Source organism: Macrotis lagotis, chromosome 6 (genome assembly GCF_037893015.1).
Source record: "Macrotis lagotis isolate mMagLag1 chromosome 6, bilby.v1.9.chrom.fasta, whole genome shotgun sequence".
Taxonomy (NCBI): Eukaryota; Metazoa; Chordata; class Mammalia; order Peramelemorphia; family Peramelidae; genus Macrotis; species Macrotis lagotis.
In genome coordinates this window covers 55,600,115-55,626,878 of record NC_133663.1, presented here as the reverse complement: position 1 = coordinate 55,626,878, position 26,764 = coordinate 55,600,115, and the positions used below count along the sequence as shown (strand labels likewise).

At 33.7% G+C, this 26,764-nt stretch overlaps 1 protein-coding gene across 12 annotated transcripts in view; it reads right to left on the bottom strand.

Annotated features, from left to right (window-relative positions):
- Positions 1-2,907: 2,907 nt before the first annotated feature.
- The window catches only part of TRIP12 (thyroid hormone receptor interactor 12), a 155,366-nt gene continuing 131,509 nt past the window's right edge, over positions 2,908-26,764 (bottom strand). For all 12 annotated transcript variants that reach the window (XM_074191197.1, XM_074191196.1, XM_074191194.1 and 9 more), the window contains 15 exons: positions 26,617-26,690; positions 26,330-26,529; positions 25,398-25,525; positions 24,511-24,662; positions 22,799-22,941; positions 20,957-21,113; positions 18,257-18,355; positions 16,600-16,714; positions 16,017-16,171; positions 12,420-12,584; positions 7,752-7,916; positions 6,283-6,396; positions 5,063-5,157; positions 4,366-4,469; positions 2,908-3,447 (listed from right to left, as the gene is read on the bottom strand). In XM_074191197.1, coding sequence (XP_074047298.1) covers positions 3,251-3,447; positions 4,366-4,469; positions 5,063-5,157; positions 6,283-6,396; positions 7,752-7,916; positions 12,420-12,584; positions 16,017-16,171; positions 16,600-16,714; positions 18,257-18,355; positions 20,957-21,113; positions 22,799-22,941; positions 24,511-24,662; positions 25,398-25,525; positions 26,330-26,529; positions 26,617-26,690 — 2,063 coding nt within the window. In that variant the 3' untranslated portion in view covers positions 2,908-3,250. The remainder of the gene's footprint in view (positions 3,448-4,365; positions 4,470-5,062; positions 5,158-6,282; positions 6,397-7,751; positions 7,917-12,419; positions 12,585-16,016; positions 16,172-16,599; positions 16,715-18,256; positions 18,356-20,956; positions 21,114-22,798; positions 22,942-24,510; positions 24,663-25,397; positions 25,526-26,329; positions 26,530-26,616; positions 26,691-26,764) is intronic.

Here is a 26,764-nt window from a genome sequence, read left to right as displayed (position 1 = left end):
CAGAGTATCTTTGAAGGAGATAACCAAGAGTTGATTGATGTAGTTCCTTGGGATGCATAAGACATTAGTGAAAAATAACTTGATGAATTTAAGAGTCAAGGCATCAATCTTCTTTACAGGCTGCATGACAATGAGAGAGCAACTGTGTTATGTGTACATAGGAACTGTATGATGTGACCCAACGAACATAGTCCTACTTAAGTCTGTACTTGAGGAAGTACAACATACAACCTGCTGAATTTCATTGTACACTTTTAAAAAAAAGGTAACCAATTCTACTATCTTCTCATGACTGGTTTCTAACATGGCAAGCCAGATAGCTATTCATCCATTCCTTCTTGGCAAGCAGCTTTTTATTCTGGGTTAGTCAAAACAGTTGATTTCATTTATCTCAACTCTCTCAAGTCCCTTCTGCCATGGATTAAGGAAAAATGAATTTGATTTAAAAGTATGGTGGCTAAATCCCTCGCCCCCCGCCCAAATTTAGAGGTGCACTACTTCTGCCAAAAAAAACAAAAAACAAAAAACCAAACCATCAAATAGGAATTCACCTGACCACATAACACTAACTGTGGACACAGAAGTGTCCTTTAGAGAACTGAATAAGCCTATAGACTTATTTCAGTTATGGTTCATGTTAATTAGAAACCAATTCAGCAGAAATCAAAGACAAAATAATACTTGACCAAATAACCTTGTTATCTGTAATTTACTTAAAGTCACTAATTCTTGTGAAGGGTAGGTAGCATGACAGAACTTTAAGGCCCAGTAAAAGCCACTTATCTAAATTTTCATCTGGTGCTTCAGGGGTATGACTGATCTTGGGCAATGAAGGTTGACTAATACAAAAGAAGCAGTTTATATCCTTCAATCTCTGAAATCTTCATAAGGGGTTTAGTGAATAAATCTCTTGATTTTGTGACAGGATTGCTCAACCATTAAGAGAATTTGAAGTTTTGGTTGTTTTTAAAATGTTCTCTTTGATATTGTCAAAAGAAATGACTGATTTATTCACACTTAGTTATTTTCTATTTGAATTCATAATTCTAATCTACATTAGATGCAGACCAATTGGAGCCATGTTAGGCAGGGAGACAACATGGATTTTAAAAAATATCAAATACACCTATTTTAATAGAAAATATTACTTGCCCTGTTTTGGTGGGCAACACAGATGTAAAGTTTTTAAAATACAGAACTGTTTTTTAATGCAGAACAAAATGTTTTATCTAGACATCATAAACATAAAACTGCTATGCTTAGCTTTAAAAAAGTTAACAATTTGAAACAATTAAATCCATGCTCTAACACTGCCTTTTTAAAAATTAAACTGTTATCTAACATTACAAGTAGAAATTTAGTACCTTTATTCAATTTTAATATGAATTTGTAATTTTCAGACTCTTCAATGATTTCAAATTTCACACCTCATCACAAGTTTGAGTTATAATTCAATGGCACTTAGCTGGATTTGCTTCATATGAAATTCTGTGACTAATTTAACTATAAAAAAATTCTGTGAAAGGCCATTTAAATTTATTCTAAAATGACACATTCACTCAAATAAAACAAATCGCTAAGATACTTTAGGGATGAAAAGGGGAGGAAGGTAGGAATTCTTACATTGACAAAATAAATGTTTGAACAAGTGATCAAACTAAAAATAAATTTGATTTCTCAAAGTTGAATAAAAATAATTAAACATATCAGATTTTCAGAGATGAATCATAGAAAGTTCTTTCTCAAGAATGTTTGTAGCAGACTGTAAATTTTTAACCCATGGAAGGAAAGAATCTCCTTCACTCATCTCCACAGAATTTAATCGCATATATTGCAAACTCTTATTTAAATAGCAAATCAGCCATGACCACAGACCATAGTCATGGAGATTTAAATGATTTACTAGCATTGAAATAAATTTACACAATTGAATTATGGATACAGTACAAAACTATAAACAAAAAGGTGAAGCAAACTTTATTTATTTATATTCAGGTAAAAAACATTAACCTGATGAAGTAAATTATTGCAGATTTGAGAAATCAGCACATAAAACAGTTGGACAGAGCATTGCTTACAGGTGCTTTATCTGTATTCAAGACAAAGGCTGAACTGTTTGTTCCAAGCTGGGGGGGGGGGGGGGGGAGCTGAGGGAAAAGAAGAAAGGAACGGTTAAGAGAAAAGAATGAAAGTAAAACTATGAAAGAAAAGCAAGAACTTAAGAACAAAGGGAAAAAAGGTTTCCTAGAACAGGGAATGAAAATTGCTAATTTACTTTTAAAAGTTTACAACAATTCAAAATGATCTGGCCATGTAATAATAAATACTGGCCAGCCCAATCTGGTCAAATTTTCAAACACACACACACACACACACACACACACACACACACACACACCGATCCATACACCCCCCCCAATTCTTCCTCACCTCCATTTTGGAGGGTTTTTGTTGCCTGAAATAACTGTGTCAACAGTCCTAGTGTGTCATCTTTCATCTGTAGAGCCAATAGAGCCTATAACTACATTAAAACTAAGCTATATGAAAGAACTACCTAGTTACAAAGGCTGAGTTATATTGACAATATATTTTAATTCAGTAAAATTTAAATTAAATCTTAATTTGAGAAAAAGACATGGAACAGTAAATGTCCATGCCAACGAAAATGTAACAATTGTTGTGAGTGTTGTACACACACACACAAAAAAAAGACCCATGGGAATTGCACATCAGACAATACAAGGAGGAAGGGAGAAAAATCAGAGGCAAGTGAAGGTACAGAGAGCTAGTCTACTAAAACTATATGTCAAATACATGTGAGTTTTAATTTCTGTACTTATGTACAAAAGTTGTCTTTGGAGGAAATAAAACTGCAGACTTAGCTAGATGGATACACACAGCCCAGTATTAAACTGCACAGCGACATTTATTGTTCCAGCCTGGAAAAACATCCCTTTTTAAATTTCACACAGCAAAGCAAGTTTAAAAACTTCACTCATCAAATAAATGATAATTTAAACAAGAACTTGCTAAAGAAACCTTGTCACAACAACTTTTTAGGGCCTGATCACTTTAAGTCCATGGGGCCATTAAGAAAAATCAACCAAGTGTCTCTTTTATAATCTGCAAGCCGTTTTTCTACAAGAAGGAGTAACACGTTTCCTTGACTCAGGTGATACATTTAGAAAAGAAATCATGATTTTTTTTTCTCTTTTGCTGTAACAGGCAGACATTGCATTTTTCATTGTGATCAGGAAAGATGGAATGACTGCTGCCCCTCTCTGGCAGCTATCAACAGTTTTTCACGCATTATCTCAATACTTGAATAGTCTGGCAACTTGAGATAGTTCACACAAGTCATTACTGAGGGCAAGAAGTCATCTGGATTTTCTGTTGACTCAAAGGTCTTGCGGACAATTGTCAAAGGAGGATTCAAACTTCGGAAGCCTGATTGAGAGGAAAGGAAGAAAAGGCCAAGGCACTCATCAATAAGCATATAAATTGCAATCATTAAGGTTTTCACTGAGTTTTAATAAGTAGATTGTGTTTGCTAAAAGCAAAACATCTCAGAACAATTTCTACTAAGTAAATTCATCAGAGAAGTTCAGCTGGTTTAAGGGGGGGAGAGAAGGGTTAATGAAAAATTATAGCACTTGTACTTATATCAAACCTATATTGTACTTAAATCAAAATATGAAAATTCATGGCCTAGAAATGTAATTATCTGTGCAAGTTACCAGTCCTTCTATAACTTAGCAATCAAACCTATCCTGATCTATGTGATGTAATCACTTACTCTGCTTAAAAAAAAAATATCACAGAATAAATTCTTTCCCATTTCAATTATTAACCACTTGAAAATGAAATTTTTGGCAGTATTAAGGTAAAAAAATCATGAATGTGTTGAAGGGGATTCTTTAAGCCATTTAAAAATATCTCTTTTAAGATAAAATTAGCTATTAAGATTTAATTCTAAATAAGAATGAATATTTTCATCAACAACTGACATTTTAACTTTTTGCTTTGAATTCTGAAAGGGAAAAAAGACATGAATTAAACTGTCCATGAAAAAGTTCAAATATCAAATATCACTCAATGTTACTAATTCTATAAAATGAAATTATTTTATTAGAACTTCATACATGTATTTTCTTGCATTTATGTCATGGATGAAATGAGTACTAAAACACATTTTGAAGCAACTAGTATAATTCTGACCTTTCTAGGTCTAATAACTTAAATGGGAAAAATTGAAGTAACAAGAAATATGAAGTCTTCATGTTAACTGCTATAATAGTTTATTTTTAAAAGTCTAGAAACAATGCCTTACTGAAATGTGGGGTAAACAACTAGATATATACCCACCTCCTACAGGCAATCTTGGGCTACCAGTGACAAACTGAAGAAATAATCTCTGCTGCTCATTATCAAAACCACTGAGAATCTCAAACAGGTATTTTACAGCTCGACTAAAATAGAAGAAAGTATACAATGAACAATGGTCAGGAAGATAGCTTCATTTTGGAATTGACACAGTAACAATAACAAATATTTCAACAATAAATTATTTTAAATGATGGATAGTTAAGGGCAAGAAAACCAATTCAAGTTCCAGTTTTTACTAATGGCTAGCCAAGAGACTGATGAGGAAGACGAGAGACAGACAAGATTGATACCAACATGCCTAAATCTTAGATCCAAAATATCTAAGATATGGAAATAGATACATAAGTAGAGAAATAAAGTAATGAGTTTAAACTAAATTTAAATTATCATTAATAACCAGGTAACCTAACAACCTAAACTGTGTTAAGATTTTTTTGGATTCAAGATTTTTGTTGATATTAATTACCAAGAAACCTAAATTCTTTTCCATTTTAGTTATTTACCACTTGAAAATGAGCTTCTTGGCAGTATTAAGGTAAAAAAAATCATGAATGTGTTGAAGGGGATTCTTTAAAATAACTTTCCTAGAAAACCACTGATAATGGGGACTCACTTGCCTCTGCCTTAAATTCCAAAGAAAAAATTCCCCGAAGTCACAGACCTTAGTAACTGTTACCTGTCATGTGTATAACCGTGATCGGGCCGGCAGCATTCCATCAGTGTCTTTGCATCCCAAGTGTCTGCTTTACTGCCACACAAAAGCTGATCCAGCTGTGTTCAAAGACATGGGAAGAAATTATTCATACAAATGGCAGCAAAAGGAGTCCCTTCAGAAATAGGAGATGGGATTTGACTAGAGGGATACCTGGGGAAAAGAGGCAATCAGGTTTGGGGTGGTTTACTTTAAGATACCCTGTTTGAAAAGTTTGGGGAAGAGGAGAGTATGGAACATACCCCAAGAGGAGTATTTACTTAACAAAGATCACAACCTTGCTATGTTATGCTTAAGTATATATTCTCTCTGAGTTGCTGTAATTTCTCCCCTCACCTCGCAAGATTAACAGGGTCTGTGTCTGTCTGTCTCTCTCTCTCCTCTAATTTTTGAGGGTGAATAAATCCCCAAGTCCCTCAACAACCCCAATTTCAAAGTCTGGGCTCTGCTAGTAGAGACCTCAAGAACCAAAAGTTACCCCTAAGTTGGTTCTTGAGGGAAAGAGTGTAAACATAGATCAAATGGACTCTAATAGTGTAATAGAATTTGTCTTTCAAGAAAATGTACTTTATTGTAAAATCAGATATACTAAAAAAAGTTATTGATACAAGCACTTGACTCTTCCTCTGCCATGACAACCAATGACCACTTCCCCAGGGTTCTGTCACATTCCTCTTCAGCAACTAATTACCACTTCCAACATGTCAATGTAATACCAACCTTGACTATGTGTATAATAAATATCTCACCTAATTAAGTGTAAAATCCAGTTTAAAATGTCTTGATAATGTTCCCACACCCAAAGCAATGGAGCCACATTTAACCTTTACTCCCACAGAAGAGGTTTGGGAAGCAGGAGGAAGCGTGATTCTCAGTTGGTAGATACTTAAGAGGAGAAACATAAATGAATTTGAACAAAATAATGTGGATCCTCACCATGTACAGAGTATCTGGGCCAATTGTCCTTCCCTATTTCAATTCTATAAACATTTATTGTGGGAGGCACTGGAGGGCATATAAAGAATAATAACATGTAGTTTGATCCTTAAAGCTTACTAATCTATGACATCCTGGTCATAGTGTAACTGTTAAAGGAGAATCTGATTGTGAGATGAGAAACAGAAAGGATATGAGACTTGCAGGCCCATGTATAGGATTGATATTATGCTCAGAAAATTACTTACTTCCTCAGGATAGAAGTACTGAAGATGGCTGAGTGGGAAGACTGATTCAAATCCATCTCTGAATGAATCAAACTGCCTGGCAACACCTTCATTTAGTGCCCAGAATATAACCAGCTTAAAAAAAAATCAACATCAGAAAGATTTCATTTAATTCTATTAAATGGATGGCAGGTTGTAATAAAACTGGTATTCTATAAGCTATTATATCTTTGACATAATTTAATGGAAAGTAATTTCATCAAGATTGTTTTTAATCTGGAACCTCATGCAGTGAAAAATTTTCTTCTATGCCTGTAGATAACAAAAATCTTCTATTCAACAAAAATCATCATACCAGTTTTAGACTTAATGGAAAATAAGGAAAAAATCTCCAGCCAAATCCAAAATGTCCTTTGGATTACGTGAGAAATAATTTATTAAAACATTTGTGAAAGACTATCTGTATCTCATTCTGCCCAAAGTTTTACTTCTAAATACCATTAAGTCTGAAATAACTATTCTCCTAACAATTTCCATTCAATCAAAAAAGTATCACCTGATTATTTATAGGAAGAAAATAAATTTACAAAGCAATATTTTTCTTAAGAATTTTTTATATTGGGAACAAAAGAACTTGTTAGGCTTGAGAAAGATATGATGAGAATCTCAAAGAACATATACTTTTGCATGATGTAGTATTAATGTCTTTTTTTCATGTCACATTCGTTCCTGACTATATTCTATACTTGCACTCTCCAAGATCTTGTAACATAAGTTAAACTTTCCTATACTTTCAAATCTTTGTATTTGTTATTTTACAACTTAGTAATATTCCATCATTTTTACATAGTATACTTGTTCAATCATTATTAGGTCATTTGGTACCAACTTTGCTTCCAGGAACTGAGTATGTTCAAGTTGGAGAAGAAAACACTTAAGAAGCAAACAAGTATTTGCTATGTGTTCTCCAAATCTCCAGTGATAAGAAATGGATGCTGAAAATTTCAGAGGCAAATCTAAGTTTGATATCAAGAAAACTTCCTATAAGTTAAGTCTGCATCAGAGTGGATGGTGGATGGGACTGGCTGCCAAAGGAGTAGAGGGTGGGTTCTTTCTCATTATCAGTCTTCAGACAAGGCTGAATGATGCCCTGGTCAAGACATATGGACTGAATTAGATGGTATTAGTCCATTCCATTCCAATCCTAAGATTCCGAGGTTTAGCTACCTTTTAATCATCTCAATATAAATAACTGAACTTTGTCCAAAACTCAATTTTCACATATTATATCTATTATTATTTATGTATAGTAAATGTAATGAGCAAAATTATATTTTAAATCACAAGGTATCTTTGCACCAAATTATATCACAAGATTGACTCATCAAAATTGGTATACTTAGAACCATCCAGAAAAACAGCACTGGAGTCAAGATAAGCTTATTAAAAAAACCTCCTCCTCCCAGAAAAAGTTCCTCTATATTACATACTCTTAGATACTCTTCTAAATTGTGGATGGTGACAGGGATATCCTTTCCCCCTTTCTTCAGCTCGATGTTAGGAAACCCTGGTAGTGTGAAATCCAACCCTAGATCTTCCACTGAGCAGCCATTCATATTCAAGTTCTCCAAAGCATACTGTAGACTCTCTTTGGTCTAAAAACACAGAGAGGGAAAAGAGTAAAGCACAATTCATTAAATCATATTACAATTAGTTTCACATATCAATATAGCAAAAGATCCAATATAATACCATTAAAAGAATATAAGGAGGTTCTTGCAACAAAAAAAAGATTTACTTTTTTCTTTCTTTCTTTTAGATTTAATTTTCAATGGTACTATATATATATATATACCTAAAAGGGGCTGGTAGGTGACACTGTAGATACAGCACTGGCCCTGGAGTCAGGAGGAACCAAGTCAAATCCAAACTCAGACCCTTAATATTTACTTAGCTATGTGATCTTCAGTGAGTCATTTAATCCCATTGGCCTTGGCATGCCCCCCCACCAAAATTTATCTATCTATCTAGATATGCATATCTAGATAGATAGTATATATTATATACACCTAAAAATTCATTAAGTCAATGATAATGCAAACCAAATGCAAAAACTTCTTAAGACTACCTAACAATTCTAGAAGACTTATCTAAGGTTAACAAAGAAAAGTTCCTTAATTGCTGTCATTATTATTTAGATAATTTCAGTTGTGTTTAACTCCTCATGATTCCATTTGGAATTTTCTTGGCAGAGATACTGGAATGGTTTATCATTTCCTTCTTCAATTCATTTTGGAAATGAGGAAACTAAGGCAAACACAATTGAGTGATTTGCCCAGGGTGACACAATTAGTATCTGAGACCACTTTCAAACTCAGCAAAATGAGTCTTTCTGACTTCAGATCTAGCACTCTATCTGCTATACCACCTAAGCAAGCTGCGCTTAAAATATTAAAAAATAATTTTTATTACTCTTCAATGGAATGTAGTTCCAAGAGTCCAGCAAAATGTCACCTGACAACAACACACAGTACTCTATTTGGAACCTTTCCTAAAACTTTTCCTAGCTTTGGTATCTCTAAGTTTATAACTATAAAGTCATTGAGTTAGAAGAGTCAACTATGTCACAAGGAAGAAGATCAACAAGGCATTTCAAGAACACGTTAACAGGGAGGTTTTGATCCAAACAGATACTCTCCTTCAATAGTATCAATTATTTGAAAGAAAAAACAACCAATCTGAAGGTCAAAACAATTAAGATGCAAGATAAAAAATAAATAACCACAAACCATCAGCATTTCTATTAGCTTACCAACAAAATCAGCAGAAAGTAAGAGAAATTCCATTTTAAAATAACTGCAGACAATGTAAGTCTTCCCACCAAGACAATCCCAGAAACTACATCAAGAGATTTACAAAATGCTTTTCACACAAATTAAGACAGAGCCAAACAATTGAAAAAATAATAATTGCTCATGGGCAAATTGAGCCCATATTAAAACACCAAGAATACCACCTAAATTAATCTACTCATTCAGTATCCCATACCAACTACCAAAAAATTATTTTACAAAGCTAGAAAAATAATCCAGGCATCAACAACAAAAAACGTGAAGGAAGGCAGTCTAGTACCAAATATCAAACTATACTATAAAGTAGTAAACATCTAAACAATCTGGTACTTTCTAAGAAAAAAGATAAATGGGTTCAAATAGGTACATGGTAGAAAGCAGTAAATGGCAATAATAAATGCAGAGTTTGATAAATTCAAAGATATAATTGACAAAATTTGTGGGGAAAACTGAAAAGACTGGCAGAAAACCAGGTATAGATCAACATTTCAAATCAAAACAAAGTCAAAATGAGTAAATGATTTAGACATAAAGGTGATATCATAAAGTAAATGAGGGAAGTATGGGGGAAAAAATCACCAGTTAGATCTATGGATAAGGGAAGAATTTATGAACAAGCAACAGACAGGATCACAGGGGATGAGGGATAATTTTGATTAGAGGAAATTAAAAAGCATTTGCACAAACTAAAAATCAATGCAGCCAAAATTAGAAAGCAAGAGCCTGAAGAAATTTTTTAAAGTCTCCCTTGAAAAAGGCCTAATTTTTCAAATATGTAAGGATGAACCAAGTTGATAAAACTATGTACAATGGTCCAACTGACAAATGGTCAAAAGATATGAACAGATGCTCTTCAAAAGAAGAATTCAAAGCTATCTATAGTCATATAAAAATGCTCTAATTCACTAGTACATTAATTCACACAACAGAAAAGGAAAAGGACAAATGTTGGCAGAGATGTGGAAAAATAGGGACACTAATGCAGCTTTGATAAGAGTTGTGAAGTGGCCACCATTCTGAAAAAAAAAAACCCAAAAAAAAAACAAACAAAATTTAGAACTCTATCCAAAGAACTATAAAACCATGCATTTCCTTTGACTCAGTGATGACACTTTCAGGTCTGTATCCCAAAGAAATCAAAGAAAAAGGAAAAGAATTAAATGTACAGAAATGTAATCACTCTCTTTTTGTGGTGACAAAGAATTGGAAATTGAAAGGATACCCATCAATTAGGAAACAGCTGAACAAGTTGTGGTATATAACTGTGATGGAATACTGCTGTGCTATGAAATAAACAAAATACATACTCTTTTCATTTTATTTTTCTTGCCCCCCCCCCAACTTGGCTAGTATGGAAATATGTTTTGCATAACTACACTTGTATAACTGATATCACTTTGCTTGCCTTCTCCACAGGTGAGGTAGGAGCTCAAGAGGAAAGAATTTAGAAGTCAAAAGATTTTTTAAAGTAAAAATTAATTTTAGAAAACAAGAACTTTTCCTAAGAAAGAACTATTTAAAAAAGAATTGCTGGAAATACTGCAAAAGAGATCGATACAAATTAAATTTAGACTAACATCTTATACCATATTCTAAAATAAATATCTATGAGTTCGGGATAAATTTTGTTTATTTATTAATTCATTCAATTTTGAGAATGTGCCTGCCCATCTCATCCAGGCTGGAAAAGCTGCTGCAATTCAGTCTGATCTCCAACATGTGAGTGACAATAAAGCTTTAACTGGCTCTGTTTTTCTGACCTAGAATTCCTTAGGCAGTCTAAGCGGCACTCTGCTACTAGGGGTCACATTGGTTTTGAACTTAGTGGGAACAGCTTTTCAACTTCATCCCTCAGAAATTCTAAACCAAAGGGACCTTCTTAACCCAAACAATGACAGCAAATTTCAAGATAAGAGACCATTTTAATTACATGTAAATTGAAGGTTCTGCATGAATAAGATTAATACATACAGCAAAGGTTAAAAAAAGAACAAACTAACCTTGCATCAAATATCTCATGGGTTTAATATATATGATACAGACAAAGGAAATGTCCTGCACCAAGAAGAATAAACAATTCTCTGAAGAATTAACAAACTATTAATAACCAGAAAAAGAATGCTCCAAATCTCCAATGAGAAAAAGGAAAATCAAAACAACTATGAGGCTTTTATCTCACACTCAGAAAACCGGATGATGAAAATTGATAACAGAGTTGTGAAAATGCATTAAAATTCATGGTTGGTGGAGTTATGAACTGACCCAACAATTCTAGAAAGCATCTGCAGTTTTAGAGACGTGAAACCAAGGAATCATTTTTGGGGAATAGCCAAACAAACTATGGTATAAGAACGTCATGGAACATAACTGAACATCAAGATATCATCAATTCAGAGATCAAGGGCAATCCTGTGAGACCTGAGACCTGCCTTGGAGAGTTCCATCCACATCCAGAGGAAAAACTATGGGGTCTAAATGCAGAGTAAATCATACTATGTTTACTTTTTAAAAATTTTTTCTTTCCCATAGTTCTTATCCCTCTTTCACAACATGACTAATATAGAAAAATGTTAAGCATGTTAAGCATGATCTAGATGGTGAAATAGATGGAAGACTACAAGAAGTGATGCAAAAATGAAGCAGAATCAGAAAAAATATACAACAACTAAAACAATTTTTAAGTAGAAAAAACAATTAAAAATTAAAATATTGTTAAATTTATAATACCAAACAAGAGTACAGGTGTGTGTGTGTGGGGGGTCCAGCTAGGTGGTGCAGTGGATAGACCATCGGCCCTAGAGTCAGGACTACCTGAGTTCAAATCCGGCCTCAGAAATTTAATAATTACCTAGTTGTGTGGCCCTGGACAAGCCACTTAACCCCATTTGTCTTGCAAAATCCTAAAAAAATAAAAATAAAAATAAAAATAAAAAATAAAAAATAAAGAGGACAGGTGAGAAGAAATCTCTGATAGCTTCTTTGGAAAAGGACCAAGGATGTTACGTTCAACTTTTTGAAGTAAAGTTTATTTTGTTGGAATCATTCTCATTAAAAGGACTATGGGGTTAAGGGGAGGAAAATGGGTGGAAGTAAAAAGTGGAAAATGAAAATAATGTAAAAGAAATCTCAAAAAATTTTAAATGATAGTAAAGTCAATAGTAATGAGTTTATTAAAATCATAACCCATTCTTTTTTACTACCAGATAGAAGTGCTATTTTGATAATAAATGTCTCTAACAAAATTACATACTAATACAATGATGATGAAAAGAAAGGTGGAAAATTTTCTTCATTTTATATCCTTACCTGTGATTTATCTTGTTCAAGTCTTTTCTTTTGTCTGACAATATCTTCTAGATGATATACTGATCTTGCTACAACTGGGTCAATATCAAACAAATCATGTGATGTAAGTGAAGTTTCTTGTCGAAGCATCCATTTATAAAAAGGCAAGCCAAGGGGAAGGTCCACCTGGAGGGGGGGAATTTAAGATATTTCCTAATGAAATTAAATTTCTGCTATGAATTATATTTTTAATATAGGAAGTTTCAATAATTCAATAAAAATGATAAAAAATGCAATAATATAAGTTCACTGGTTTTGAACTCAAAGACTTCAAAAGCAACCTTTTTAGTATTTCTACAAGAGAAATGGATTGCTTTCAAAACCACCATTTAAAGTACATAAATAATTTCCAAATCTCCAAAAAGAGTTTCTGGTTAAGCGGAAGAGTACCTTTGTGAATTTGACCCTGCTAAGCAACAGAAGGCTAGTTTTTAAGTCCAGAAGATTAGATATAAATCCTACCTCTGAGATATCCTAGTCATAAGGCAATAACAAAGAGATTAAGTGATTTTTGCTATATTCCGTGCCAACCCTCAAAGATTCTAACTAACTATAACAATATGGTACCATCTCCTCTTCCCACCTCACCCCCCCCCCAAAAAAAGGTCAGATACAAGGTAAAAGAAAACTAGAGTAACTGGTGGCAAGAAAAATACAGTACTATACATAGGACTTGGAACAAATATTTGTCAAAATGAATTCAGTCTGAGGAAATCTGAGTCATGGTGAGAAGATTCCTTTCTCCTATAATGTTAAATTCACTTACACTCCCAAGTTCCTTAACTTTTTATGTATGAGTATTATTCTCACACTAATTTTTAATGTAATTCATAACAGTTTTCATAAAAAATGAAGTGAAATAAAAAAGTAAAAAAAGGAAATGATAATCTTTTTTCATAAAAATGATGTTTTTTCATAAAAAATAAAAATGAAACAATGATAAATCTTTTTTCCTCACCAGTCAACTTCATAACTACTTTTTCCCAAAGCCGAAATATTTTAAAGCAAAACACTTATAAAATACTTGGACAAGAAACTAAGTTAATAATTTATCCAACTTAAATTAGCAAAGGATAAAGCTGAGAACTTAAGAGAAAAAAATTCTTGTTTCTTGATTTGAATTAGACTATACCTACTACTTATGCACTAAGTAAGCTAGTTTTTATATAGTGCTTAAAGATTTGCAAAGCATTTCACAATACCATTTATCCTCACAAAAACCTGTAGGTGCCTTCTTATATTCATTTTACAGAGTAGGAACTAAGGCAAAGAGAGAATAAGTGACTTCGCTAAAGGCAGTGTACAGAGTTAGAACTCATGTCTTCCTAACTCCAAGTCCACTACTGTACTCACTGTACCATTTGGATAGTTGAGAATGTCAGGTATATTTGCAAATATAGTCAAAAAAAATTTTAAATTAAAAAGAATGGGAGTGTGAAGAAAAATATCTGTTGGTGTATATCCCAAATAAAATACATAAAGAACTGCTTTAAAGAAGGAAAGAGGCAAGATCCTTAGAAATTCATAGAAAATAAAATCCAAGGAAGTAAAAGTAGTAATACCCATGTCATCAAGTGAATGGACAAGATCCTCAAGATTAGGTTAACAAGAGAAACTAGAGATCCTAAAGCAAGGAAGCCAATGTGAAATCATAAATATCCCTGATAGTCAGATGGAACCTCTGATGGGACCAAGGCTTTGGATGATACATAGAAAGGAAAAAAAGGGGGGGGGGGGAATAGGAGGCAACACTGCATACTGTGAACGTATAACTCATGCAGTTGGAAGAGGAAGCACATAGAAGAGTTCTGGGGAGGAGATCACGAACCTGGAAGAAGGGGTATAGACATGGGAAGGGACTTCAAATAGATATCTATTAGGCCCTGGCCTCTGAAGAAAGCAGGATAATTTAAAAAACCCTGATTTGCCTTAGTGAAAATGCCATGCTTGAAAAAATGGTGACATAAGAAAATTCTTTGCAGAATCTGGTTTTCACTTACAGAGGAACTAATTTGCTGGAGTAGAAATGATTAAAAATCTTTTGTGGAAGTAACCAATCTATCCTAGAATTTATGATAGAACAGAGGAAATATAGGTACAGGTTGACCTACAGATCAATTCTATTTGGAGAAAGCCTATTTCACTGAATTCAGGGAAAAGATAAGGACCCTATGAATTAAAATGTTTAAGGAAAAATCAGCACAAAGGGAAACAATTCTACCTAGGAGAAAAAAATGGATTTTGTCTGAAGAAATCACTGTGGAAATACAGGAACCCCACCCCCAAAAAAATTAGAGTAGAGCCTGCAAACTATGGGTCATTGAGCTTTACTTGGATTCCCGAGTATTTTCTGCATGGCTCAATCATGAACAAGACATCTTTATTGGACAGGATAAAGAAAATATAGTAGACAAGTTTATCTATTATTTCCTACTTGTCTGATGGGAAAGATGGAGAAGTATAAATTACATGAGATTGGAATGAGTACTAACAGGCTCAGAGTAGCTGTTAATGATTTAGTGTCAGTGGGGCAAGGGGTATCTAGTGAAGCACTTCAGAACTTTATGCTTGACCCTGGGCTGTTTAACATTTCTATCAACAAATCTGGATAAAATCAAAGATGAATGCTTTAAAATCTGCAAATGGTAGAAAAAACTGCTGGCTAACATATTGTATAACAGTCAGGATCCAAAGCAATCTTGACAGGCTAGAGAATTGAAATGAATCTAGCAAAACAACTTAGAATAATGAGAAATGTAAAGTCTTGCACTAGGAAATAAAATATCAACTTTATAAGTACAGGTGGAATAGGCAACTGTAGTTCCAAAATGGATCGGGGGTTTCAGTTTAATGCATTCACAAATTAGAAGTACATTGTAGCAATCAAAACAAATGAAATCTTAGAGGGACATAACTCTTCAAAATAGGGAGGTGACAATTCTGCCACATTCCACTCTTCAGTAAGCTCATCTAACGTAAGTGCTTCATTGTGGCTTCTATTCAAGAAGTGGTGCACTGAGAAGCTGGAGGCTATCTCAAAGACAGCCAACCAGCATGTTTGATGGGATTTGAGGACATGACATAGAGTTTTAGCTGAAGGAGTCAGGAGTATTTTGCTTGAAGAAGAGAAGACTCAGAGGAAATATAATTATCTTCTAAGTACCTAAAGGGCTATTGCATGAAGAGAGAATAGACTTGTCCAGTGTGGCCCCAAGAGGGCTGAACCAAAAGCACCAGCTCAAAGCTGCCACAAAGTCATTGAAAGCTTGATGTCAGAAAAGTTCTTAATATTTCCCTCTCTTCAAAAGTGGAATCACTCTCACTGTCTCATTAGATAATGGATTCATTCTTGGAAATCTTCCAGAAAAGGCTTCGTGACCACTTGCTGAGTAGATTCTATGGGGCATTCCTTTGTAAAGAGGTTGAGTTCAATGATCACAAAGATCCCTCCCCCCTTCCAAAGGTCACATTCCATGTTTCTATGTAAATGTGTGTTTTGTGTGTGTGTGTGTATGTATGTATGTGTATATATTTAAATTACTATATTCTTCAACTTACCAATCTGAAATCCATGATCGCCTTGGCCATTAATTTTCCCAAAAAGCGAAACTTCATCTTCACCTTAGCAATATGTGCTGGTTTGGCTGTTCTGCCAAAGGGAAGTGCAAACAGGCCTTGGAGGTTTTGAATATACTTGGTCCCTTCTTGGCTTCCTATAACAACAAACAATTACTGATAACTCACTATACTTTTTTTTTTAGATTTTTTTTGCAAGGCAGTGGGGTTAAGTGGCTTTCCCAAGGCCACACAGCTAGGTAATTATTAAGTGTCTGAGGCCGGATTTGAACTCAGGTACTCCTGACTCCAAGGCCAGCGCTCTATCCACTGTGCCCCCTAGCCACCCCCTCACTATACTCTTGACAGTCCCAAACCATTAAAATGAATTCCATTCTTGTTTTAATTGTTACAGTTCCTAAATGAAGTGTGCAAAACATGGAAAAGGAAGAAATCCTCTAGTTCAAGCCCTCTTTTGAAGAGACTGACTTAAGAAAGTGCATGATGTTACTAAGAAGACAGAATTAATGAATTGTGAGCTGTCTGAGCTGTTATCTGTGGAGCATTCCATTTTGCCTCAAATCACCTTTTGGATTAGTAAGAGTTACTTCTTCACCTCTCCAGAGGCCTAAGTCAGCTCTCTGTAGTTCCTGAGATACAAGTGCATAAAATTCCAGTGTAGGTCCAAGACCTGTACCAACCTAATGAAGGTGAGGAAAAAGAGAAGATTTTAGAATTTATGCAGACTCCATTTTTAGGTGCAGTCAATGTGCCGTTTTCCATTGTCCTTTATGTAATAATTGCTTCATTTCTGGAGAGAAAAGGAGGAAACTGAAGATACTACAATCATGGTATATGGGAAAACAAGATGGGATTCTAACACCTGGCTTTGAAATCTGACTGTATCTTATTAGTTCTAGGACCTTGGTCAAGTCACTTCCTTTCCCAGGTCTCACTTTCACAATCTTTAAGATAAAGGGATGGACACATGGGGAACTCCAAAGTCTCTTCCAGTGTTAACATATGGCTCTTTAGCAGAATAAGTATACTTCCCTTGACAACAACATAGCCAGTGGATTATTCTAAATTGATCTAGTAGCAAAGACCTGGCTATATCTTGAAGCTGTCATGATCTTAGTTTTAACTTAAACCCTAGCAACCTAGGTATAGCTGTTCAAAATTGTTAAGATACAAAATTTCTCTCTCTCATCAAAAAGATATTTCCAAGTAAGAAGGGATTTTGGAAATCACCTTGCTTTGAAAATGAATAAACTGGGATTCAAGGGGTTTATTATAGTTAATAAATATTTTAGATTTAGTGCTGGAAAAGTTGAAATCATCTTAACAAACTGCTCAATTTTATTTACAAATAAAAATGAGGCTGAGAACATTAAGTAACACGTCCAATATCTAGGACCACTCTACCCATTCAACTTTTTGGAAAAGATTAAACTCTAGAACAAAGTTAGTTTCCAAGTTTCTCTCAACTATCAGACAACATTGTTTTAAGCAATACTATCTAAAACATAAGAAGCAGCTTCACTATTCTCTCAAAAAAAAATGCCATCATTAATACCTGCTGTTTACCATTAGCAGGAGTATAAATGAACAAATGTCTTTTGTCCTCAGTGAACAAAACAAGGTGATAATTCTCTCAACAAAAACCAGATAGAATTCACTATGAATCTTACTTTAAATAGTCTAAATCACTAATAAAACTAAAGCAACTGAGGTATCATAATCAAACCCATTTGACTGGCAAAGTTGACATAAAAGGAAAATGGCATGCTGGAGGGGCTAGGGGAAAAAAGGTTCTTCATTGCATTTCTGGTGTAGCTACGAAGTGGTCCAGTCATTTTGGAGAGCAATCTGAAACTAGACTCTAAAGCTATTAAACTGTGCATACCTTCTGTTCCAGCAAAACCTCTGGCTAGGTCTATATTCCAAAGAGATCAAAGAAAGAGAAGGGTCCATATGTTCAAAACATTGTGACAGCAAAGAAACTGGAAACTGAGGCAATCTCCATCAACTAGGGAAAGACTGAACAAGTGGTATGAGGCTGTTTTTAAGGGGTTTTTTTTGTATTTCCAATTCTTTGCAAAAATAAGTCCTTCACAAATGCCTTTCCTTTCCAAAAAGGTCTTCAGTTTCCCCACTCCAAAGGGTAATGAGGTGTTACATGAAGTTGCTCAAGAGGTTTTATCCAAGCAATTGACTTTCAAATTAATGGGAAAGGTACTTACTTCATTCTCATATTGAATTTCCAACATGGCCCTTGAGCTGCCAAGATCCTGCATCACAGACTCTGCTTGTTTCAAAAGCTCTTCTCTATTCACAGTTCGCTAGGAAAAAGAGTTCATCAGAAAAAAATGAGATATTCATTAGGTGATAATAAGGAACAAAGCTGCAGCTGAATCTTCAAGTACAACAAATTGCAATAGCATCATTTTGATGAGGATTAAAAAGTGATTAATCCATTATGGTCATGCAATGGCTGATGTTAAAAAAATAAAAATTTCAATTCTTTTAAGAACTGCTTGCTAAAATCCTGTGAACACTTAATAATGGAACAAGAGCTTTGGTTTTAGATTCTATTTATGAAATTAAAATTCTCACTATCTAGAAGGGGAAAAGGAAAAATGTACAAGGGGAAATACAGGAGATATAAAAATATCACTAAAGAGTCTAGTAAAAAGGAAAGTTTTCTGAAAAATAATTAACATGTTAGACACAAGTATAATCAGTAATCCTCACACCCACATTGGGAATGCAGTTCAATACATTTTCTAAATATAAATTTGTAGAGCTAGGGTGAGTAGTGGTGGCAGCTGAGATGGTAAGTTGTATTAGTTGATAAAAAAAAAATTGCAGAACTGTTTAATGACTTCTGTTAGCTTGGTTCTTTTTTAGATTCCCTCCCCAGATACACTAATTAGAGTATAATAGGTACACAGGGGTACAGCAAAATAGTATATTTCCCAATGAAGCATTCATTACTGCTTTTATATCAATAAATGAATGAATAAATAAATGAAATTAATGAGCACTTATAATGTAAAAAGCATTGTTCAAAGTGCTGGAGATACAAATTGGAAAAAAAAATTCTTTGTCTTCAAGGATCCTACATACTAATGGGGAAGACAACATACAGAGGTTTCAAATATGTCAGATATAAAGAACACAGCAAAAATGCAGATAGTAATTCATCTTTCTTATTTAAGGTCACTTTTACTGGAAAAACCATATTCCCTTCTAATGAAATAACTGGCAGTGCCAAGGACTTGAATGTCATAGATACATTCTTTAAAATAAATATGATAATAATTGAAGGTTATTTTTAGGGTTTGTCTAAAAGATAAGTTACAAGGGTCAGACTGGAAAATACTAATTGCTATTCCTAAAATTCTCTGAGCTTAGAGGTCTGGGTTATCTCTATCAGGGTCTAAAAGAAGATGGTCATCACAGTAATATCAATGAAACACCTAAAACATAATGCCCTGCTTGTCTCTCTCCTTCAGATGCTTTACTGTTTCAGCTAGGCTTAACTTGTCTATGGGGGGGGGGGGGGGGGCCATGCAGAGAAATGGCATGATTTCAGTCCACTGATGTTTACTTCTCATTAAGTGATTCATCTTCTATTCATTCTTATTTTTTTTAAAGGTCATGCAATATTTCTTCCTTCTCAACACTTATGAATATTGCTGACAGTCAAATGAATGAGATGGTACTGGTGATCAAGATTTGAGGTGTGACTTTGTGGAAATCTATATGACAGAAAGGTTCAGCTCTATCAGAAATATAGAAATGAATCTACAATGACTAAGATTTAAATTCAAATTGAGGAATTTTGATGAAGGGAGGTAAGAAAAATAGAGTCAAGTCAAATAGGATTGAAGTCTGAAAAGAATCTGGTTGTGATTTAGAGAATGACCAGTAGCAACACTAGTTTTGAAGGTAGAGGTAGAGGACCTGAATTCACTTTCGTTGTTTACTATCACCTTAGTAGTCAGTCAAGTCATTTAAACTGTCAGAGTCCCAGTTTCAGGGATTAGACTAAATGATCCCTTAGTCAAGGACAATGAGGGCCTGAGAAGCTATGGTCCAGAAAGTTCTGGATCAATCACCAGCCAATGATTATTATCAGTGTACCTTTCCTATATGGTAGGGCCCTTATTTGCATGCTACAAATCATGGAATATGTCTGCTTACAAGAAATTTCTATCCCATTATCAACTAGAAGTGAATGTGCAGAATACAATCAGAGTGAGTAAATACAAACATTTATAGGAACAGAAAAAGAGTTTTAGGGAAATGGAATAAACTAGCAGCTTTCATATGATAAATAGTATGGTAATGCTTGTCTCAATGGGAGAAAGGCAGCTGAGTGGAGAGAAGGGATGAAATATGAAAAAATGTATATTAAAGCAAATCCACAAATGGTTTTTTTTGCTATTAATAAACTTGAATTTTTCCAGTAAATCCAATCAGGAAAAGACAAGATTAATATGTGGACTAAGTTAGGACTAATGGAAATGAATAGAAAAAATATTGTGATGTGGGAAAATATTGGGTTGTATTACAAGTAGCATAATTTTAATGAATGAGGAAAGACCAAAACCAGGTGCTGAAAGAAAAGATGGTAATATAACAACTTGGAGCAGAAAATATCAGCAAAAATATTTTTTATTTATGTCTATGTTATGCTCTTTCTAAATCCCCACACACAAATTAACTTGAGGGCAGGGATAATTTTGTTTTTAACTATACCAGTAACAAGAACAGCAATCAGCACAATTAAAAAAAAAGGTACTTAAAAAAGATAATTAAGATAATTAATGGAGTTATTGAGCATAAATGGATATATATTGGCTCTTCTAGTTTAATTGCAAATGTTAACTAATTTTAAGAGAAAAAATATTTACTACAAAAATAACTGAACTTACCTTTTTTCTATCAAGCCGAGGGGCAACTCTGCTGTCCTGAGAGTCTGATTGATTGATTTCTGGATTGGTGTCAAGTAACCTCTGCATGGCCCGGTCTCGATCAAATGCAGTAACATAAAAAAGCATTTGCCGAGTGTCGAATGGAAAGAAAAATGGGCTGGAAAGATGTGAGATAAAATTATTATGTTTATGTTTCTTAAAAATGTAAGAGGAAAACATATGGTTCAGGTCAGGGGCAGTTTTTGTGTTATGTATGAAATCGCTCACAGTGTCTCCAATCAGATATGTCTTTTGCAAAGTATCTATTAAACTGAAATGAATTTTAAGATGTCAAAAGGGAGAGACAGCTAGTTGGGATTGCATTTTGTTTCTCTTAGAATAACTTTTGTAATGTAATCAATTTTGTCTGTGTTCTTAAATGAACATTTAATCATTTTATAATTGGAAAAATCTGAATTATCTTAGTGAATAAATGAAAACTTTCATGAATGAATGAACACTTTCAAACAAAGGCATTATTTACATGATTCTTTAAACAGTTTTTTAGGCTTTATGCATATTAGTACATAAAATACAGACATTATGGCAAATTCCTCCAGCATCTTTGCCAAGAAAACTCCAGTCACACATGAATGAAATGAATGATAACAATGTGTATTATGTAGATATGTAAAATCATAATTAAGGTTAATGTCACCTTGAGTCTGTGGTTCAGTACTATTGTTGTCTATGTACATAATTTAAAGTCCTAAGAGTCTAAAATTTCAATTTATAGTTATGCCCAGTATATGCACTATTTGTTTGAATCTCAACACCTCTGTCTTACTGTATTATCAACGTGTAGTAATCAAAGTAAACTGCTGGTTTCATTAGCATAGGTTTTCCAGAAATTTACTGTTCCAATTTGTATGATTTCATAGTATCAACTTGGCAGTGTGAGAGAAGTATAGTCCAGGAAGTTCTGGATCAAACAACCAGTCAATGAGTATTTATTAACGTGCCTTTCCTGTATGGTAGGGCCTTTGTTTTGTATGTTACAAATCATGCAATAATGTCTGCTTTCAAGAAACTTCTATGCCATCAATGGGGCCATAATAATAGTAATTTATTTATATATTTTATTCAGTACAACTCTTAATTTTAGGATTTAGATGGCAATATAATTTCTCAGTATGATTCTATCTTAACAATAAAATGTTCCATGAAGGGGGAAAAAGCTTATTTTGATTTTGTGTAAAACCACTTACTTAAGATTGATGATATGACCAAAAAAGTTGACTTCTTATATTGTTTTGAGTCAATCACTGAAGATCTAGTGTAAACTAGATAACTAAGCTGGTTTATAAGAAACCAAATTCTGAGAAAGAAAAATGAAGTGTAATCAAATGATCAAGAGTACTGATTCTTAAAACTCAAATAGACTATAACTATGATTTATCTGCTTACTTTCTCTAGCCTGTTACTTAGCTCCTGGATGGCAATGTCTTGTGCCTCTTTTTCTACTTCAGCACCATGCCTACTGACACACAATAGGCTCAAAGAATAGTCTCCAGAGCTTAAAAACAGGACAGAGCAAATTTTGCTCCAAACAGTTATTCCCCGTTTTCCTATTTTCAAATTCTCCCGCTGGGGTACAATGATTCCAGCCAATTTAAAACTCATTGAAGACAAGAACCAGTATTTCTCATACACATAAACACCTACGAAGCTCACAGGCCTTCTCATGCATGCAAAGACAAGAATCAGTATTTCTCATACACATAAACATCTACGAAGCTGACAGGCCTTCTCATGCATGCAAAGCTCGCACACACAAACTCTGGAAACAAGACATGTCCATACCAGGTTTTCCCAAGCTCAGTGAGCCACGTGGGGATGTTTCCTGTCATGATGACCAAAGGATCCTGAAGCTGCCTATTAGCTTTTGCTGTCAGTTTGCTGTTGTTAAATTCACCAGTTGGAATAATTTCCTTGCACATTGCATTCTGTAAATTTTTTTTTAAAAGAGTGTTATTTACCAATAATAAGATTTTCTGAGACATGTCCCTCCCTCCCTCTTTCTAACTAGGAATCTCCTCAATTTAGAATCCAACCATTCACAAAAAAAAAGCTGACACGTGTGTGTGTGTGTGTGTGTGTGTGTGTGTGTAGCAAGGCAGTGGGGTTAAGTGGCTTGCCTAGTCACACAGCTAGGTAATTAAGTGTCTGAGGTCGGATTTGAACTCAGGTACTCCTGACTCCAGGGCCCGTGCTCTATCTACTACACCACCTAGCTGCCCCTTGCATTAGTATATTTCTATAAACTTTCTGGAGTACAGGCCTAATCTAAGGGCCAATGTTCCTGGCTTCATCGCTTCTGTTCAACTAACAAGTCAATATTTGCTTGGCTCTTTGCCCTCCTCCTCCACATCAACTGTCAATGGGTGTACTGAAAACAGAATGAAAATATTTGGGAAGCATTATTCTAAAACAAATAAGAGCCAGACTATTGTGGACAACTTGATTCAAAAGTTTGTCACAATTTTATTTCATGTTCATCACTGTATTAAATATCCTTTTCATTAAAATAAAAAAATTTTAATTTTGACTTTTGGTAGATTAAAATTCCATTTACAAATAAAAAATAATACAGAGATTGGCAATTTATTTTGCTCAACTTTGAAACTAATTTAAAATTATCCAATTTGATCAAAAGGTGCATAAAAATAAAAGAAATGCTAATAGAGAGCATATGTGAAGTCAAATTTAGCCATGTGCAATGGATATATCTACATTTACACACACACACACACACACACACACACACACACACAATCTCAATGGGTATACTAAGTTTCACCTTCCTTCTCTCTCCTGACAGATTTTATTAATGTTAAAGGGTTCAGGGAAGTTAAGAGAATTGCCAAAGCTACAAAACAAGTTAAGTGGCAAAGACAAGGGTTTTGGTTTTTAATTTCTGAATATAACATGAAACATAATTTCTATATACTTTAGTAAAAGGTAAAAGTATAGAGGATTTAAAAAAGAAACTGAAAAATCTGTTTTGTGTAGCTTGCTTTTCTTTTAAAATATAAAATAAATTAAACGATACAACTTTGCAAGCTCTCCTGTTTATGATTCTTTCCATATTTCTTTCATTTGCATGTTAGGAAATAATGTTTTATATGATCACCTTTTTCTTTTTCAAAGATAGAATCTGAACCCAGGACACAGATTTCTTCCATTAAAGGCTTTTTAAGAAAAAATTTCCTACTTTGCTTAATTTCATTAGTTGTCAATACTTAAAAAGAACATTCTTAAGCAGAACTGCAGAGCTTAAAGAAGAACATAGGCCAGAAGGAAAAAGAGGAATCCCCTGATTGATGTAATTCTCTATGAAATCAATTTATTCTATAGAATCAATTCATGACATCAATTTATTCTATATTATGAGATCATTTTATTCTACAGAAATTATTTCTACTCCCAAAAGAGTTAACACTCATCATAAAAACATTATAATGAGATAATGAAGTAATCTGACACATAAACTCAGAAAGCTAAAGATTACTTACATCATATAAATAATACCAATAACGACTGATGGCATGTAAAACTCTTAAAAGAAGAATCACATCTAATGAAGGGTCTTCAAAAGTTATATTTTCAGGTGGGGAAGATATGAGGTAAACTTCTAAAGGATTTGATACTGATGGGCATACACCATCTAAAGAAAGAAAAATCAAAGTAAAAGCTGATTATTACAGCAACTACAGTAAGCCAAAAAATTGGAAGTAAATTATTATACAAATAATTACTAGTTACTTCTTGATTATGCATGGCAAGAATTCAGTAAGTGGCATCTATTTTTTTTGAAAAAGCTCATCTATGACTACATGAAGAATATCACATATTAGGAATAGATTACTCTCTCTCTCTCTCTCTATATATATACATATATATGCATATATATATATATATATATATATATATATATATATATATATATATATATATATAAGCAAAAATGCCTCTACCAACAATACAATGAATTCTTCAAATATTGAATTAAGAATTCATGGTAATGAAAGATGAAAAAAGAACATGGATTTTAAGAAATCTACACATAGCAGCCAAAACTTAACTTCAAGTTACTTGTATAGAATGAACTTCTTTCCCTCCTGGTACTGTTTATTGCATATGGTGTGAAAGAACTCTCAGTTAAGACTTTCTTACTTAAAATAAAGAAAATGTCAGGCTTTCAAGTTTCAATAGTTTTAATTTCAAAAGTTTCAAATGTCAGAATTACGGCAGTTTAAATTTATTTCAACTTTTTTCTTCAGTAAAACAAAACAATATTCTGATATTTGTAAATATATCTTTAAAGTTTTAAGTTCAATATGATGATACCAGTAAGATAATAGTTTCTAATCATATTTTTCTTACTTTCTAATAAACCTACCATGCCACAATTCATCATGCTTTTTTGCATTTCTAGGGGAAGTTTTTGTTGGAGCCGTTTGGGCCCTTCCCCTTTTACCACCAACAGAATCTTTGCTACCATCTTCATCTTCTCTTACAGGTTTATACCTAAAAGGATGACAGACAGAAAGTATCCAACATATAGGAAAAAAAAAAGAATTCAATGAGGCCAAAGAAATACTGATTATTAAAAATCATGTGTTAAAAAATCAATGAATTTAACAGAAAAGAGCAACTAATAAGTAATTGTAATCAGTTGTATAGTTGTTAAAAATTAAACCTTAAAATGAATAATTTAATATTTTAAAACTACGGTGTCATCTGGGAGAGGTTACAGGAAAAGAATAGCTTTCTACTTAGATAATAAAACTATTCTATTGATATATCTGGGTTAAGGATTAGCTCCGATTAGCAGTACCAACTCTACCTATAGAAATTGTAGCTAGGACACCAGAATTCTCTATCCACATATCTATAAACAAGAAGGCATTACCTCCTGGCTCCTTCTAAAAGCTTAAGCAACTACTTGGTGTTTCCTAAGTGACCCTCATAGATGAACAATAAAATGAACTCTCTCTTCTTTTAAGTAAAAAATAGAAGGGTAAAAAAGTGAAGTGGGTTTAATTTTGCAAGCAGTAGTCTTACATTTCTACCTCCTATACTCTATATAATCTGGCCATTTGAATAGAAAAAGAAAAGTTTCAAGAAAAAGAGAAAGTTTCAAAATTAAGGGTATCCTTTATCATTATGCATTTTTTAATAAAACAACTGTTTTATATAAAACAAATTTCCCGTTCTCTTTTTCTTAAGTTTCTGTATAGTCACCATTAGAATAAGCAAGACAATGACAAAATAAACCTATTTTACTGTTCTTTATAACTAAAGCATCAGAAAACAAAAAGGAAACCATACCATATCGTGTGAGTCTTTGTCCAAATGCCAGCTCTTCCTAATGGATTGCTTTCATCATCTGTGGATTCCCTCTCTTCTTCAGCCTGTATACTGAACTGTCTAACTGCCTGATACACAGTCATATTATATGGTAGTAAATGATCTCCAATGTAGAATTGCAGCCTGTGTCTTACATTTCCCGAATTTAAGAACTGAGCTGCCTAAAAAAAAAAAATAAAAAAATAAAAAAATTAATTTATACTTCATCTACGTTGTCCTGTGAAAACTCAATATAAATTATACTTTACCAAAGACTCATCTATTTCTTCATCTGAACCATCATCATCACTGTCTTCATCATCTTCTCTTACTCTGCCATAGCCTAAAGGACAGAAGAGTTCATTTTAATGCTACATGCCAATCAAAACAGAATTCCCAGCAGTTTGCTCCCATAAA